The sequence below is a fragment of the Rhinopithecus roxellana genome, chromosome 20 (genome assembly GCF_007565055.1).
Source record: "Rhinopithecus roxellana isolate Shanxi Qingling chromosome 20, ASM756505v1, whole genome shotgun sequence".
In the NCBI taxonomy this organism is placed as follows: Eukaryota; Metazoa; Chordata; class Mammalia; order Primates; family Cercopithecidae; genus Rhinopithecus; species Rhinopithecus roxellana.
In genome coordinates this window covers 29376288-29392472 of record NC_044568.1, presented here as the reverse complement: position 1 = coordinate 29392472, position 16185 = coordinate 29376288, and the positions used below count along the sequence as shown (strand labels likewise).

General features: G+C 39.7%; 1 protein-coding gene across 1 annotated transcript in view; it reads left to right on the top strand.

Moving 5' to 3' along the window:
• LONP2 (lon peptidase 2, peroxisomal) overlaps window positions 1-16185 on the top strand; it is a 108963-nt gene that overhangs the window by 41160 nt on the left and 51618 nt on the right. Inside the window, exons 9-10 of the mRNA XM_010354870.1 lie at window positions 9595-9745; window positions 13436-13562. Coding sequence (XP_010353172.1) covers window positions 9595-9745; window positions 13436-13562 — 278 coding nt within the window. The remainder of the gene's footprint in view (window positions 1-9594; window positions 9746-13435; window positions 13563-16185) is intronic.

The window sequence follows — 16185 nt, the reverse complement described above, 5'->3', positions numbered from 1 at the left end:
CTCCTGGTGACATATTCTCAGTTTTTATTTTTCTGGGAATGTCTTAATTTCTCCCTCATTTTTGAAGTAATTTTGTTGGTATAGAATTTGGGTTGACAGTTGTTTGCTTTCAGCCCTTTCATATGTCCTCTCACCACTTTCTGGTCTCTGTGGTTTCTGCTATGAAGCCAGCTGTTAACTTGTGGCGGATCTCTTATGCCTAATGAGGGCAGCATTTTTCTCTCATACTTTTTTTGGTTTTTTGTTTTTTTGTGTTTTTTTTTGTTTTTTGTTTTTTTTTGAGACGGAGTCTCACTCTGTCACCCAGGCTGGAGTGCAGTGGTGCGATCTCAGCTCACTGCAAGCCCCGCCTCCCGGGTTCACGCCATTCTCCTGCCTCAGCCTCCTAAGTAGCTGGGACTACAGGCGCCCGCCACCTCGCCCGGCTAGTTTTTTTTTTTTTTTACTTTTTAGTAGAGACGGGGTTTCACCGTGTTCGCCAGGATGGTCTCGATCTCCTGACCTCGTGATCCGCCCGTCTCGGCCTCCCAAAGTGCTGGGATTACAGGCTTGAGCCAGCGCACCCGGCCTTCTCTCATAGTTTTCAGGATTCTCTTTTTGTCTTTCATTTCAGACAGATTGACTGTGTTTATGTGTCATCCTCTGAGTTTACTTAGATCTTTTTGAGCTTCTTGGATGTGTAGGTAAATGTTTTTCATCAAATTTGAGATGTATGTGGCTAGTATTTCTTCAAATATTCTTTATGCCTCTTTCTTTTTCCTCTGCTTCTGAAACTCATATTATGGTGTGTTGGTAATCTTTGCAGAGTCCCTTTGGTCTCTAAAGTGCTGTTCACTTTTTTTAAAACCTTTTTTCTTTCTGTTCTTCAGACAGGATCATCTCAGTTGACCTGTCTTCATGTTCATTGATTCTTTCTTCTGCCAGTTGAAATTGTCGTTCAGCCCCTCTACTGAATTTTTCATTCAAATTACTGTAGTTTTCAACTCCAAAATTTTCTGTTTTAAAATTTTTATTATTTATCTTTGTTTATATTCTCTATTTGTCAAGATATCATTCTCATACTTTCCTGTAATTCTTTAGACACGATTTCCTTTAGTTTTTTTAAATGTTAATAAATATATACAACAGAAAAAGTGCTGTTTTTACCACTTTTATGTGTACAGTTCAGTAATGTTAAGCACATTCGCATTGTTGTGCAGCCAAACTCTAGAACTTTTTTATCTTGTTGAAGTGAAGGTGTATACCCATTACACAGCAATTCCCTGTTTCTTTCTCCCTCCCTCAGTCCCTCCAGCTACCATTTTCTTTTCTGTTTCTATGAGTGGCTACTCTATATACCTCATGTAAGTGGATCGTACAGTATTTATCTTTTTATAATTGACTGACTCCACTTAGTGTCCTCGAAGTTCATCCATGTTGTGGCATTAGTTTTTTAAGCATATTTATAATAGCTGATTTGTAATCTTTTTTTTTTTTTTTTTTTTTTTTTGAGACGGAGTCTTGCTCTGTTGCCCAGGCTGGAGTGCAGTGGCATGATCTCGGCTCACTAAAAGCTCCGCCTCCTGTGTTCACAGCATTCTTCTGCCTCAGCCTCCCGAGTAGCTGGGACTACAGGTGCCTGCTACCACGTCTGTCTAATTTTTTGTATTTTTAGTAGAGATGGGGTTTCACCATGTTAGCCAGGATGGTCTCAATCTCCTGACCTTGTGATCCGCCCGCTTTGGCCTCCCAAAGTGCTGGGATTACAGTCGTGAGCCACCGTGTCCAGCCACTGATTTGTAATCTTTATCTAATAAATCCAACATGGTCTTCCTTAGGGATGGTTTCCATTGACTTCATTTTTTCTTTTTTGAGACAGGGTCTTGCTCTGTCACCCAGGCTGGAGTGCATTGGCTCAATCTTGGCTCACTGCAACCTCTGCCTCCCGGGTTCAAGTGATTCTCCTGCCTCAGTCTCCTGAGTAGCTGGGATTACAGTCGTGTGCCACCACGCCTGGCTAATTTTTTGTATCTTTAGTAGAGATGGACTTTCACCATGTTGGCCAGGCTGGTCTTGAACTCCTGACCTCGTGATCCACCTGCCTCAGCCTCCCAAAGTGCTGGTATTACAGGCATGAGCCACCGCGCCTGGTCAGAATGTATTAGAATGTATTTCTTAAGGCTGCCATAACAAAATACCACAGACTGTGTAGCTTTGAGGACCAAACAGAAATTCATTTCCTCATGGTTTTGGAGGCTAGCAGTGCACGATCAAGGTGTCTATAGGTTTGGTTTCTCCTAAGGCCTCTCTCCTTGGCTTACAGACAACTGACTTGTGGCTGTGTCCTCGGGAGACCTTCTGTGTGCATGCATCCCTGGGTCTCCTCCTTCCTCTTATAAGGGTACCAGTTGTATTAGACTAGGGGCCTACTCTTACCTTCATTTAACCTTAATTACCTTCTTAAACGCCCTGTCTCCAAATGCAGTCTTCACCCTGACTGCCTTTGAGACAGAGCAAAGGGGGTTAAGGATTCTGTCCATTTTGAGGGGGCACAATTCAGTCCATAACAAAGGATATATGTAATAGATACATAATATATATGTACCAGTGTGCTCATATCATGTACTTTATGTAAAATGAAATCAGTTTTAAAAGGTAATTATATTTTCGATGAACACACTGTTCTAATTAGATAATTGTTTTTACTTCATAATATGTCTATCACAGCTTATTATATAAATACAAGTGTCAACTCTTGTTATTTTCTTGTGGTTCATACTTTTGCCTATACACTTTTTAATGATGTTTTGCAGGAATCTTTTTAAACCACTCCACCCATTTGTAATATTAGGCTCTGTGAACCCAGAAAAATTGAGACAGGTCTCAGTTCATTTAGGAAATTTATTTTGCCAAGGTTGAGGATGCGTGCCCATGACACAGTCTCAGGAGATCCTGATGACATGTGCCCAAGGTAGTCAGAGCACCACTTGATTTTATACGTTTTAGGGAAACATGAGACGTCAATCAGCATATGTAAGGTGAACATTGGTTTGGTCTGGAAAGGCGGGACACAGCTCTTTGGAGAGGGCTTCCAGGTCACAGGTAGATAAGAGACAAACCCTTGTGTTCTTTTGAGTTTCTGATTAGCCTTTCCAAAGGAGGCAATCAGATTTACCTCAGTGAGCAGAGGGGTGACTTGGAATAGAATGGGAGGCAGTTTGCCCTAAGCAGTTCCCAGCTTGACTTTTCCCTTTAATCTAGTGATTTGGGGGGGCCAAACATATTTTCCTTTCACAGCACACATGGACAGCAATGTGCTGTAATTATAGTTAAGGCAGATAAGTGAGGGCGCCACAGGCAGCCTTCGATGTTATGGAACTTCTTCCAAGTGAAGACATCTTCAATTCCATTTTGGATATTAAATATTTACAAGCCATTTTTTCTGGTATTTATAAATAAAAAAGATAAATACAAATACTAATATTTTTTACTTGCACTTTGGTGGGTCATTTTCCACTTTTGTGACCACTGGTCTAGATAGATAAACAAATGTCTTCACAAATGGGTAGTAGGTTCACAGGTGTTCATTTTGTTATTATGCATCATATCTTATATATGTTACCTATATTTGATGTATTCAAGATTGTAGAATATTTAGTGATAATTTTGCTTGAAAATTCTATAGGTGTTATTCTGATGAAATTCTCATTGCACAGGAGGAGGAATCTAAATCTTTTCAATCTATAGTTTCAGGGTCTTCTAGAATATTTTTGTTTCTTTAATTATTCCCTATTTTAATTTACTGAGACCTCTTCTTTAGTTATATCAACTAGATATGAATTGCATCTTTTAATTTTTCCCGTATTTATCCCTACATGTCTCTAAAGCCCTTTTTCTTCTATGTCCTGAACACTTTTCTCAAGTTTGTCTTTCACAGATTTAATTTCCATAGTTGAGGATATAGAGGAAAAGTAAACTCAGTTTCTCCTACTGCATTCTCACAACACAGAACACCTCTGACCAAATGCATGGGGTTTTTCTCCACACGCCAAGCAAGCAGTTCTTCAGCATCTGACAACAGCTGGGTGTCCTCTAATTCAATTCTGACGCTGGCTATGAGATCCTACGGGTTGAGCACTCAGTCCCACAAGACTGCCTCCCACTTCAGATGTCAGTTGTGACTTGGCTTCCAGAACATGTGACCAAACAGTTATAAATTGGAGTTCCCACAAGTCCCTCCTCAGGTTTGCTTAATTTGCTAGAGTAGCTCACAGAACTCAGAGAAACAATTTACTTACATTTACTGGTTTATTAAAAGAATATTTTAAAGAGTACAAACAAACAGCACAGGAGCTTCCATCCCAGTGGAGTCAGGGTCCACCAGCCTTCTTGCACCTGGGTGTGCTCATATTCACCTTCCTGGAAGCCTCCTGACCTCAGTCCTTTCGGGTTTTTAATGGAGGCCTCGTCACATAGGCCCGATGGATTAAATCATTGGTCGTTGGTGATCAACTCAACTCTTAGCCCTTCTACCCTCCCCAGAGATTGGGGTGGGGAACTGACAAGTCCTCAGCCCTCTAATCATGCCTTGGTCTTTCCTGTGACCAGCCCCCATCCTGAAGCTATGGAGGGACTGCCAGCTACCAGTCAATCACTAACATACAAAATGATACTTATCACTTTGGCGATTCCAAGGATTTTAGGAGTTGCATGTCAGGAAACAAAGGGATGAAGGCCAAATGTATATTTCACAGTATCATAATAGTATTAATTGTGTGCGGCTTTCAGAGCTGATTTTAGTTATGTTATTTTATCTTTATTTTCTGTTGTGGAAAATTTTAACCATAGCAAAAGCAGAGCAGATAGTATAATGAATTCTATGGACTCATCACCCAGCTTTCATATCTTGTTTCATCTATTGTTTCCCATTCGCCCCTACCCAACCTCTGATTGTTTTGAAGCAGATTCCAGACATCATCATCTTTTCACAAATGTTTCAGTATCTATCTACAAAAGGTATAACTTTTAAAAAGCATAATCATACTATATCACACCTAAAGATGACAGTTACTTAGTCATGTTTAATGAACTCTATGTCATCTATTCCTGGATTGCCTACAGACATCTGTAGTTCTTCTCTTGTCAGAAATTATTATTGAAGAACAATTCTCAGTGTACATTGCTCCCACGGTTCATCCCATTGTGACTTCACATTCCTAGGAATAATGTGTCATATCACAGCTATTTCCAGTACTTTCACAGTCATACCTTGTAGGTAGGAATTATAGTCCTAGGATTGATACAGAAAATCTTTTAGTTGGGGAAAATAAAGGAGAAACAGCCCTGATTATTTTTGAAAGCGGCCCTGGATATGGGCAGTAGAATCCCTGCTCTGAAGTTAGGGTAAGAAGACGAGGTTTGATAGCTACAAAGCTCTTAATTGTAATTTTCCTTCTTCCATGGACTCACCAGTTTGCCTTGGAGCTTCATCTGAGTAGTGGTTACCAGAAATTATTTTCTGCCAGAATATTGATCAGTATTTCTGATGCTGTTTAAATTCTATATGTCCTTTTATGCTTTTGAAAACTAGAAAGTATCTGAGACAGGTCTCAACCAATTTAGAAGTTTATTTTGCCAGTGTTCTCCAAAGATGATTTTGAGGGCTTCAATATTTAAAGGGGAATGGGCAGGATACTGAGAAAAGAGGAGGAAATTTTAAAAGGTATGGGTAGACAAGAGACAAACGGTTGCATTGTTGTGAGTCTTTGATCAGCCATTCGCCTGTGAGAGGGGAGCAGAGGAATAGTCACTTATGCATTCATGTAGCTTAGTGAATCTGCATTTCTACATAAGATAAAATAAACATAGCGTACAGGAAGCCATCAGATGTGCAGTTGTCTCAGGTGAGCAGAGGGATGACTTTGAGTTCTGTCCTTTGTCCTGTATGTGTAAAGAATAAGCTGTCAATTTACATTGTTGAGGTGAAATTCAACAGAACTGTTACAGGTTAAAGATCTTGGGGCTCATAAGGAATTTCTAAATGGGGAATTGTGAGGGAGGTATGTAGCTTTTTTTGTCTTTGTAGCTATCTTATTTGGGAGCAAATGTGCGACGCAGTTCCCAGCTTGTCTTTTCCCTTTTGCTTAGTAATTTGGGGGTCCTGAGATTTACTTTCTTTTCACACTTTCCTCAGTAAAAGAGGAAGGCAGGCAAATTGGGCACAAATTTAGCCTAAATCTGCCTCCTTACATATTAATATTTTAAGTTTGGCCTAAGAGTTTCCCCTTACAAGGTAAACTGCAGCCTAACTAGATGTGTAAATACACTATTCTTACACCAATCACAGATTTTCGGCAAGTCACAGGAAGTCAGCTGTTAACAAACTGTGTTTAAATAAAGCAAACATCAAGCTGTAAGCAATCCCGCTGTTACTGTACATCACTCTTTGTTTTTTGCATATCGCTTTCCTTCTTCTGTCCATAAATATTATCACACCATATGCCAGAGTTTCTCTGAACCTATTCTGGTTCTGGGAGCTGCCCAATTTGAGACTCGTTCTTTGCTCAATTAAACTGTTTAATTTATCTAGAGTTTTTCTTTCAACAGACATCACTAATTTTTTTTCCTTTATCATCTAGGTATTCTGTCATGCTGTTTTTAAAACCTCCATAATTAGAAACATTGCTTTATTAATTTTCCTACTTTTTAAAATTTAGTGTCTTAAAATTTTAAGAGAAAAAAATTACTTGTTCAGGTCTGACAGCCATTTCTAAAACATATCCAGCATGTATGAATTACATATGATTAGAGCCATTAAAGAATAGATTTTTTCTGGCCAGGTGCAGTGGCTCACACCTGTAATCCCAGCACTTTGGGAGACTGAGGCGGGTGGATCATGAGGTCAGGGGTAGTCCCAGCTACTTGGGAGGCTGAGGCAGGAGAATGGCGTGAACCCAGGGGCAGAGCTTGCAGTGGGCCGAAATCGCACCACCGCACTCCAGCCTGGGCAAAAGAGCGAGACTCTGTCTTAAAAAAAAAAAAAAAAAGATTTTTTTCTTTAGCTAGTGTTAAAAAATTATTCATGGTGCTTATTAAAGGTGGTAAGGATTATTTTTTTCAAGGTGGGAGACTAGGTATAAGAAACACTGCAGTGGGGTTTTGCAGTGGTGGGAGAGTGAATGGGGAATCAGTAGAGGGAAAGATTCTAAGAGGAAACATTGGGGTTATAAGGGATTCTCACTAGAAGGACACAACAGAACTCTTGCTGAAGGGAGGCCAGGGTGAAAAGATGCTGGGTTGGAAGTGAGAACAGATACATATGGTTATGGGTCATTTTCGCTAACCTGATTTAGCAAGATTCTTGCTCAAATTGGATTATACAAAGACAGAGGGAAGGCTGACATTGGCTTAGTTGAGCAGAGGACTCAGAGGAGCCTGACTCAAGTTTGGGTCAAAAGAAGAGCGTTTTTGTCACTAGATAATAGTTTTAACTATTTTCCATACATAAACATTTACCATACCTAAACAGTTTGTTTGAGATGGATTTTCACTCGTCGCCCAAGCTGGAGTGCAGTGGCATGATCTGAGCCCACAGCAACTTCCGCCTCCAAGGTTCAAGCAATTCTCATGCCTTAGCCTCCTGAGTAGCTGGAACTACAGGCATGTGCCACCATACCAGGCTAATTTTTGTATATTTTTAGTAGAGACAGCATTTCACCATGTTGGCTAGGCTGGTCTCAAACGCCTGACCTCAACTGATCTGCCTGCCTTGGCCTCCCAAAAAGCTGGGATTACAGGCGTGAGCCACCATGCCCAGCCTGTAAACAGTTTTTAGATAATTAGTAGATAGTAAGACCACTCTTAACCAATTCGATACTGAACATAATTAGTTTTCCTTGATTACTTGAAAGTACTTGTTTTTTAATGACATTAAACATTATTAAGTCTTGTGAAAATGTGAAATTAGAGCTTTCTGGGAACTCTAGATAAAGAGAGTTTCCAGTAATAATTAATGTTTAACAAAATTCAAAATTATGTATGAGGCCTAGAATTAAGACTAGCTTGGGGCTGGGTGTGGTGGCTCACACCTGTAATCCCAGCACTTTGGGAGGCCAAGGCAGGTGCATCGCTCGAAGCCAGGAGTTTGAGACCAATCTGGCCAACATGGTGAAACCCCATCTCTACTAAAAATACAAAAATTAGCCAGGTGTGGTAGTGCGCACCTGTAATTCCAGCTACTCAGGAGGCAAAGATTGCAGTGAGCTGAGATCATGCCACTGCACCTCAACCTGGGTGACAAAATGAGACTGTGTCTCAAAAAAAAAACCAAAAAAAACTAACTTTGGATAGTTTTGAAAATAAGTAAAACTTCAGAAACAATCAGAAGGTAGGAAAACCTGCTTATATAGTTAAATTGTAATTGGTGAATATGTTAGTCATTTTATTGCCTTTTTGAATATGTGTGGCAACCCTATTTATAGTAATTGGGTATCTAAGTGAAAGTGTTAATATGTTTAAGGTTTGGAAAATGTAGAAACTGTTGGTGCCTTATTAAAATCCTACACCAGCCCCTTAGCAACAAATGCCTGTAACTTGACTCTCGTTAATGTACAGTTGCACATTTTAAGAATCCAAGTTGACTGTTAAATTATCTGATGTATATAATTCAAATATTTGTGAGAGCTATTGCTGGGTGCAGTGGCTCAAGCTTGTAATCCCAGTACTTTGGGAGGCTGAGGCAGGCGGATCACTTGAGGTCAAGAATTCGAGACCAGCCTGGCCAACATGGTGAAACCCCATCTCTACTAAAAATACACAAGTTAGCTGGGCATGGTGGCACACACCTGTAGTCCCAGCTACTCAGGAGGCTGAGGCAGGAGAATCGCTGGAACCCGGGAGGCAGAGGTTGCAGTGAGCCGAGATTGTGCCACTGCACTCCAGCCTGAGCAACAGAGTGAGACTCTGGCTCAAAAAAAAGAAAAAAGAGCTATTGATATTTTGCTTATCATAGGCAGCAGTGTTATTACAGTAAGCCATTTTTAAATAGTGAATTTTTTGCTGTATCAGAATATAGTAGCATAGTAATTTTTACTCTTATTTAACTCATAGTAAAGGTTTCTCTTATTTGGAATTCTCCTTTCAGTTAAATAGTTTATACCAGACTTTCTGAAAATGTTCTAGGGGGATTATATGGGTTCTTATTTACCGGTTATTTGAGAATTTCAAAATACTTTACATATTTGCTTTATATTCCCATAGCAGTTTATATAGGGTGTTTTACCTAGATGGAAACTGGTTCTGCAGGACTAGTAACTTACGATGGCCAAACAATGAGTCATCAATAAATAGATTTTTGAACGAGTGTTAAAAGTGTAATTTCTGCTGCTTTGTGCTGTTACATTTTCAGAAATTTTAACACTGAACATATTTTATTTTTTAAAAAATATGTAGAATGTAGAGAATGCAAAGAATAATGCTTAGATGTTAGTTTTATCTGTTTCTTAAACTATTCTGAGCAGAAATACCAACCTTCCCAGTATATTATGTGTTTTCACTTATATACAGCCTTCTGTTGGAACTACTAAAGTTTTTAAAATGTTTTTTGTTCTCCCCTAGGTGTTGGATCCTGAACAAAACCATAACTTCACAGATCATTATCTAAATGTGGCCTTTGACCTTTCTCAAGTTCTTTTTATAGCTACCGCCAACACCACTGCCACCATTCCAGCTGCCTTGTTGGACAGAATGGAGATCATTCAGGTTCCAGGTACCTGACTCTTAAATGAAATCATTATGATACATCTTGCCTTTCTGACCATAACTTTAAAATTAGTTATGCTGTGGAGTTGTGACTGAAAGAGGTTCGTTTGCCAGCATACAATCTTCAGAAGTTCTGAGGAATGTATGTAAATCAGTTTCTATGTAGCTTCAAAGTCTGGAAGAGCAAAACAGCAAAAGTTGACAACAACAATTTCAGATTTAATTTAGCATGAAAGAGTGATAATTTTGTGAAAAATAAGACATTCTTCTTTAACATAATTTCTAAAATTGCAGGCCATGTGTGGTGGCTCACGCCTGTAATCCCAGCACTCTGGGAGGCCGAGGCGGGTGGATCACTTGAGGTCAGAAATTCGAGACCAGCCTGGCCAATGTGGTGAAACCCCATCTCTACTAAAAATACAAAAATTAGCCTGGCATGGTGGCGGGTGCCTGTAGTCCCACCTACTCAGGAGGCTGAGGCAGGAGAATCCCTTGAACCTGAGAGGGGGAGGTTGCAGTGAGCCTCACGCCACTGCACTCCAGCCTGGGTGACAGAGTGAAACTCCATCTCAAAAAAAAAAAACAAACAAAAAAAACAACTGAACTTTTTCATAAAATCTGGCCACACTTTTATATTAAAATGCATGCTGCTTTTAAATTCCTCTTGAATCTATCAAATAGTTAAATTTTTTAAATGTCTTCTCCTTCACTGGAGCGTGCAAAATGTATTCCTTCACTTACTAACACTAGATAAATTATAGCATTTTCACCTTATTTTGATTGCTCAGAATTGTTTTTCCCTGGAAGAGATCAAATATCAGTGAGTTTTTTTTTTTTTTTAATGTAGAGTAGAATCTAAATGTCTTTATTTATTTAATTATTTAGAGACAGAGTCTAGCTCTGTTGCCCAGGCGAGTGCAGTGGCACAATCTTGGCTCACTGCAGCCTCTGCCGCCGAAGTTCAAGTGAGTCTCGTGTGTCAGCCTCCCAAGTAGCTGAGATTACAGGCACTCGTGACCACGCCCAGGTAATTTTTGTATTTTTAGTAGAGACAGGATTTTGCCATGTTGGCCAGTCTGGCCTCGAACTCCTGGCCTCAAGTGATCTGCCTGCCTTGGCCTCCAAAATTGTTGGGATTACAGACATGAGCCACCATGTCCAGCCTAAATGTCTTTTATTTATTTTTTCTTTTTTTTGAGATGGAGTCTCACTCTGTCACCTAGGCTGGAATGCAGGGGCAAAATCTCGGCTCACTGCAACCTCTGCTTCCTGGTTCAAGCGATTCTCGTGCCTCAGCTTCCCAAGTTGTTGGGACTACGGGTGCGCACCATCACACCTGGCTAATTTTTGCATTTTTAGTAGGGACGGGGTTTCTCCATATTGGCCAGGCTGGTCTTGAACTCCTGACCTTAGGTGATTCACCTGCCTCAGCTTCCCAAAGTGCTGGGATTACAGGCATGAACTGCCACACCCGGCCCTAAATGTCTTTAGATTCTAAATGTAATCTAAGTGTGTTTTTTTTCTAATTAATCTGAAATATATTTTTACTACTAAGTGAGTTATAATTGGATTTCTGGTTTTTTTTTTTTTTTTTTTTTTTTTTTTTTTTTTTTTGAGATGGAGTCTCACTCTGTTGCCAGGCTGGAGTGCAGTGGCACGATCTCGGCTCACTGCAACCTCTACATCCCAGGTTCAAACAGTTCTCTTGCCTCAGCCTCCTGAGTAGCTGAAACTACAGGCATGCACTACCACGCCCAGCTAATTTTTGTATTTTTAGTAGAGACAGGGTTTCACCATGTTGGCCAGGATGGTCACGATGTCTTGACCTTGTGATCCACCCACCTTGGCCTCCCAATATAATTGGATTTCTTAATTATCCGTGAGCATTGCAGGTTCCTATATTTAATTTTAAAATATGGTAGAGTAAAAAGTTAATTGTGTAGCCGGGCGAGGTGGCGGGCGCCTGTAGTCCCAGCTACTCGGGAGGCTGAGGCAGGAGAATGGCGTAAACCTGGGAGGCGGAGCTTGCAGTGAGCTGAGATCCGGCCACTGCACTCCAGCCTGGGCGACAGAGCAAGACTCCGTCTCAAAAAAAAAAAAAAAAAAGTTAATTGTGTATTTAAAGTCTAAAGTAAATAAGTAATGAGACTCAATTCCCTGGAAACTCCAAGTTATGGCAGAAAACCCATTAGATACACTAAAGTAAAGTGAAAGAATCAGGACAGCTGCTGCAGAGGGGAACATGTGATGCCACCTTCTTCCTTTGGCAGATTTAGCTGTCCGATCTTCTAGCTTTCCTGGTGTCTACTAACCTCTTTCCATTCAAAAGGTGCCTTATCAATTCATATTTTTAATTTTTGCATGTTAAATGGAAAGGGACGTTAGATGGAATTTTGTCTTACAGGATTTAGAGACAAAGAAAATCTATATTCAGGCAAATAAGAACATAAAGTCTTCTAAATATACTGTATATATAAAATACATATATACATATATAAATACATATGCACACATATATAATTACATATACACACACGTTTATATGTGCCATCATGTGGAGGGAAAAACCTTTTGTAGGGACATCTTAGGTTTTCTTTTGCTGCTACAATTTATTTTATAGTCATAGTTCTGGAAACAGTATCTTTAGAGCCCTTTTGGAACCCATTGCTTAGTTAATTGAGGGGTGTGTGTGTGTGTGTGTGTGTGTGTGTGTGTGTTTCAAGTATAGATCAAATTAGGCTAAAAAGATGCATTTATTTTTCTATTTGAAATTTCAGAGGATTTGAGGATAGAGAGATAATTGTCTCTAAGATTTGAGGTTTTTTCCTCTTTGGGAGATACATCATTTAATCAGAAGACTTTCAAACACTGTGCTTAGTAAATGCTTGTTTTGTTTGTGAAAACGTTGGAAATTTTAACAATTATTGATTTAGATCAAACTTCTTTTTTCTTTTTCCTTTCTTTTTGGAGACAGAGTCTCGAGTCTCTGCTGACCTGGCTAGAGTGCAGTGGCGCAATCTCAGCTCATTGCAACCTCCCCCTCCCCAGCTGAAGCAATTCTCGTGCCTCAGCCTCCAGAGTAACTGGGACTACAGACACACGCAACCACGCCCAGCTAATTTTTTGTGTTTTTAGTAGAGACAGGGTTTCGCCATGTTGCCCAGGCTGGTCTCAAACTCCTAAGCTCAAGTGATCTAGGTGCCTCAGCCTCCCAAAGTGCTAGGATTACTGATGTGAGCCAACGTGCCTGGCCAGAATAAATTTCTTTATTGTAATTATAGTCTCATTTGAAATAATACTTAAATGTGTTCTAAATCTAAGATCCATTTAATCTATATTTGATTCATTTAAAAAGCATGGCACTGGCTGGGAGCAGTGGCTCATGCCTGTAATCTCAGCACTTTGCGAGGCTGAGGCTGGTGGATCACTTGAGGCCAGGAGTTTGAGACCAGCCTGGCCAACATGGCAAAGCCCTGTCTCTACTGAAAATACAGAAATCAGCCAGGCATGGTTGCGCATGCCTGTAATCCCAACTACTTGGGAGGCTGAGGCAGGAGAATCGCTTGAGCCCAAGAGGTGGAGGTTGTAGTGAGCTGAGATCACGCCACTGCACTCCAGCCTGGGCGACAGAGCAAAAAAAGCATGGCATTATGGGAGCCATGTAAATAATTACGAAACAAGATTCCTTCTTTTCCAGGGTATACACAGGAGGAGAAGATAGAGATTGCCCATAGGCACTTGATCCCCAAGCAGCTGGAACAACATGGGCTGACTCCTCAGCAGATTCAGATCCCCCAGGTCACCACTCTTGATATCATCACCAGGTTAGTTAGCCATCCTGAGGCTTCATTAATGAACTCCAGGCACGTTTTGGGTATTTACTGACTTACCAAACTTAGGACATAGAGTATCAATATTTGAGTTTTACATCTTTTGAGATAAGCCACAGTCTCCTGAAAAGATTATTTTATTGGCATCCTATAGCATCCATTTCTCTTTCTTCAACAACTTCCAGCAAGTGTTATCATAACTATTGATTTACACCATTCTCTCTACTAGGCAGAAGTTTACAGAGAAACCATTTGGAATATTGTTATAGCTAAAGCTGAAATGTATGCTTTGCCGCAATAGCAATATAAGGGGTTAATCTGATTTAAAAACCAAATACGTGGTAAATATAGAGACACTTTTTATGCCCAGGATCTTGAAAGTTTTTGAATTCTAAGAGGTGATATGCTACTTTCAGATAATCTGATTTAAGTTACTCAGTTTTCTTTTCTTCTCTTTGGCTGAGAGATTTTTTAAATCCTTGGAATTTTGATCTTCAGAATTAACACTGGGACAATAGAGAAGGTGCCTTCCCCAGTTTACTACCAAATGCTTAAGCCTGTAGCAAGCAGTGTGTAAATTATCTGAATAGAGTATTGCTTAGTCTAATGTACAGATTCCCTGTTTGAATGGAAAATATACTCTGTTGAGAATTTATATCCACCACAGCCTCTTACAGTTTTCCTGGCTCACTATTACAGATCCATTGCATCATCCAGCAAGTCATGTCAGGCTGCCAAGCTCTAGTCATGCGGCCCTTTTCTAGTAACTACTGTTTTTAAGAGATGTAAAGTATTTCTCTATTTTGAACTTTGACTTAGAGTTTGGCCAGACTGTCTTTTGATCTATGCGTTCTTATGGGTCTATTTAGATTTATATACAAAACAGTAAGACTAAATCTTACCTGGGGGTTCCTTTTAATTTGTTTTGTGATTTATGGTGTGGATAATGCCAGGAGAAATAAATTAAGTGACTTATATGCCTGAGTCTTCCAACAATATCATTATTCCAGATAATACTCATGATGCCTTTGGGTAACTTTCAATAAGTCATTAAGCTTTTTGTTAGCTTCCCCATCTGTACAATATGAGGGATAGAGAAAAACCCAGAGTTTATCTGAATAATAATGATTCTGAAGAGTGATCATTATTTATGTTTCCCAATTGTTGCCTGGAGAACTATTTCTTTTTTATATATACTTGTTAACTCAAAATACCAGATCTTAAAAGCTATGGACATAAGGAAATACTGAGCAGTTTTGTTAGTTTTGATATTGTTTTTAAAAACAGCACAAGTATGTACTACTCCAGGCACGTTTTGGGTATTTAGTGAGTTACCAAACTTAGGACGTAGAGTATCAATATTTGAGTTTTTCATCTTTTGAGATATGTCACAGTCATAGACCCTAATGTTCTAGTCTTTCTTATCTCCAAGTATAACTCACCTACTTGAATACTTCCAGTCCCAGTATGCTTAATGCTAGCTAATCACTACCTCTTCATGGGTAATTCTAATTGTAACAAAGATAATTATTTTTATTATTTTTTTAAGACAGGTTCTCATGCTGTTACTCAGGCTAGAGTGCAGTGACGTGATCTTGGCTCACTGCAGCCTCTGCCTCCCAGGCTCAAGCCATCTTCCCACCTAATCCCCCAAGTAGCTAGGACCACAGGCTCATGCCGGGCATGATGGTGTGCACCTGTAATCCCAGCTACTCAGGAGGCTGAGGCAGGGGAATTGCTTGAACCAGGGAGGTGGAGGTTGCAGTGAGTCGAGATCGTGCCACTGCACTTCAGCCTGGGCAACAGAGTGAGACTCCGTCTCAAAAAACAAAAAAAAAAATTAGACATGGGGTCTCACCATCTAGGCGAGGCTGGCCTGGAACTCCTGAGCTCAAGTGATAATTGTTACAAAGATATTCTTTCTGTTCACTTTTCTATAATTTTCTTCTTCTGCCTTATATGAGTACCTGGAATCTAAGTGTAATTCCTCCTTGTACAGCCCTTCTGACATTAAAATAAAATACTATCAGGTCTGCAGGCTAAGTGTTCTCTTTTTCAAGCTAACTATTCCTCTCCTCTGTACCGTTCCTCTTGATGTAGTTTCAAGACTTCCTAATTAGTCTTCTTCTGAAAGAATCCTGTATATCAATGTGTCTTAAAATTAAACACCCAGAGTTGAACACAATGTTTCAGATAGAGTCTAAACAGTTCATGGTATAGGAAGATCATGCTTTTCTTATTCTGACTATATTATTTTATGACTGTATCTCTAGATTCTTAGCTTTTTAAAGATGATTCTCTTCCCTTTTTCAGTGAATTTCGCTAAGCTTGGCATATCCTATTTTGTATTTATAGAGCTGAATTTTTTAAAGCCCAAATGTAGAAGTTGTTAAGATGCCTCCCTGTTTTCTCCCTTATTGAAATTATGTGTAGTTGCATAATATAGACTTTATACCCTTCTGTACCTTTGACTGAAATGAGTTTTAGAGTGTTTAGCTAAGAGCTTTTTATCTGTCTTTTCTCAGAACTTTTAAAATCTGCTTTCGTAAAGTCTACAGTGTATGTCTGACTTAATCAAATGTATGGCTTAGTCAAATCCAATTCTTCAGATAAAACT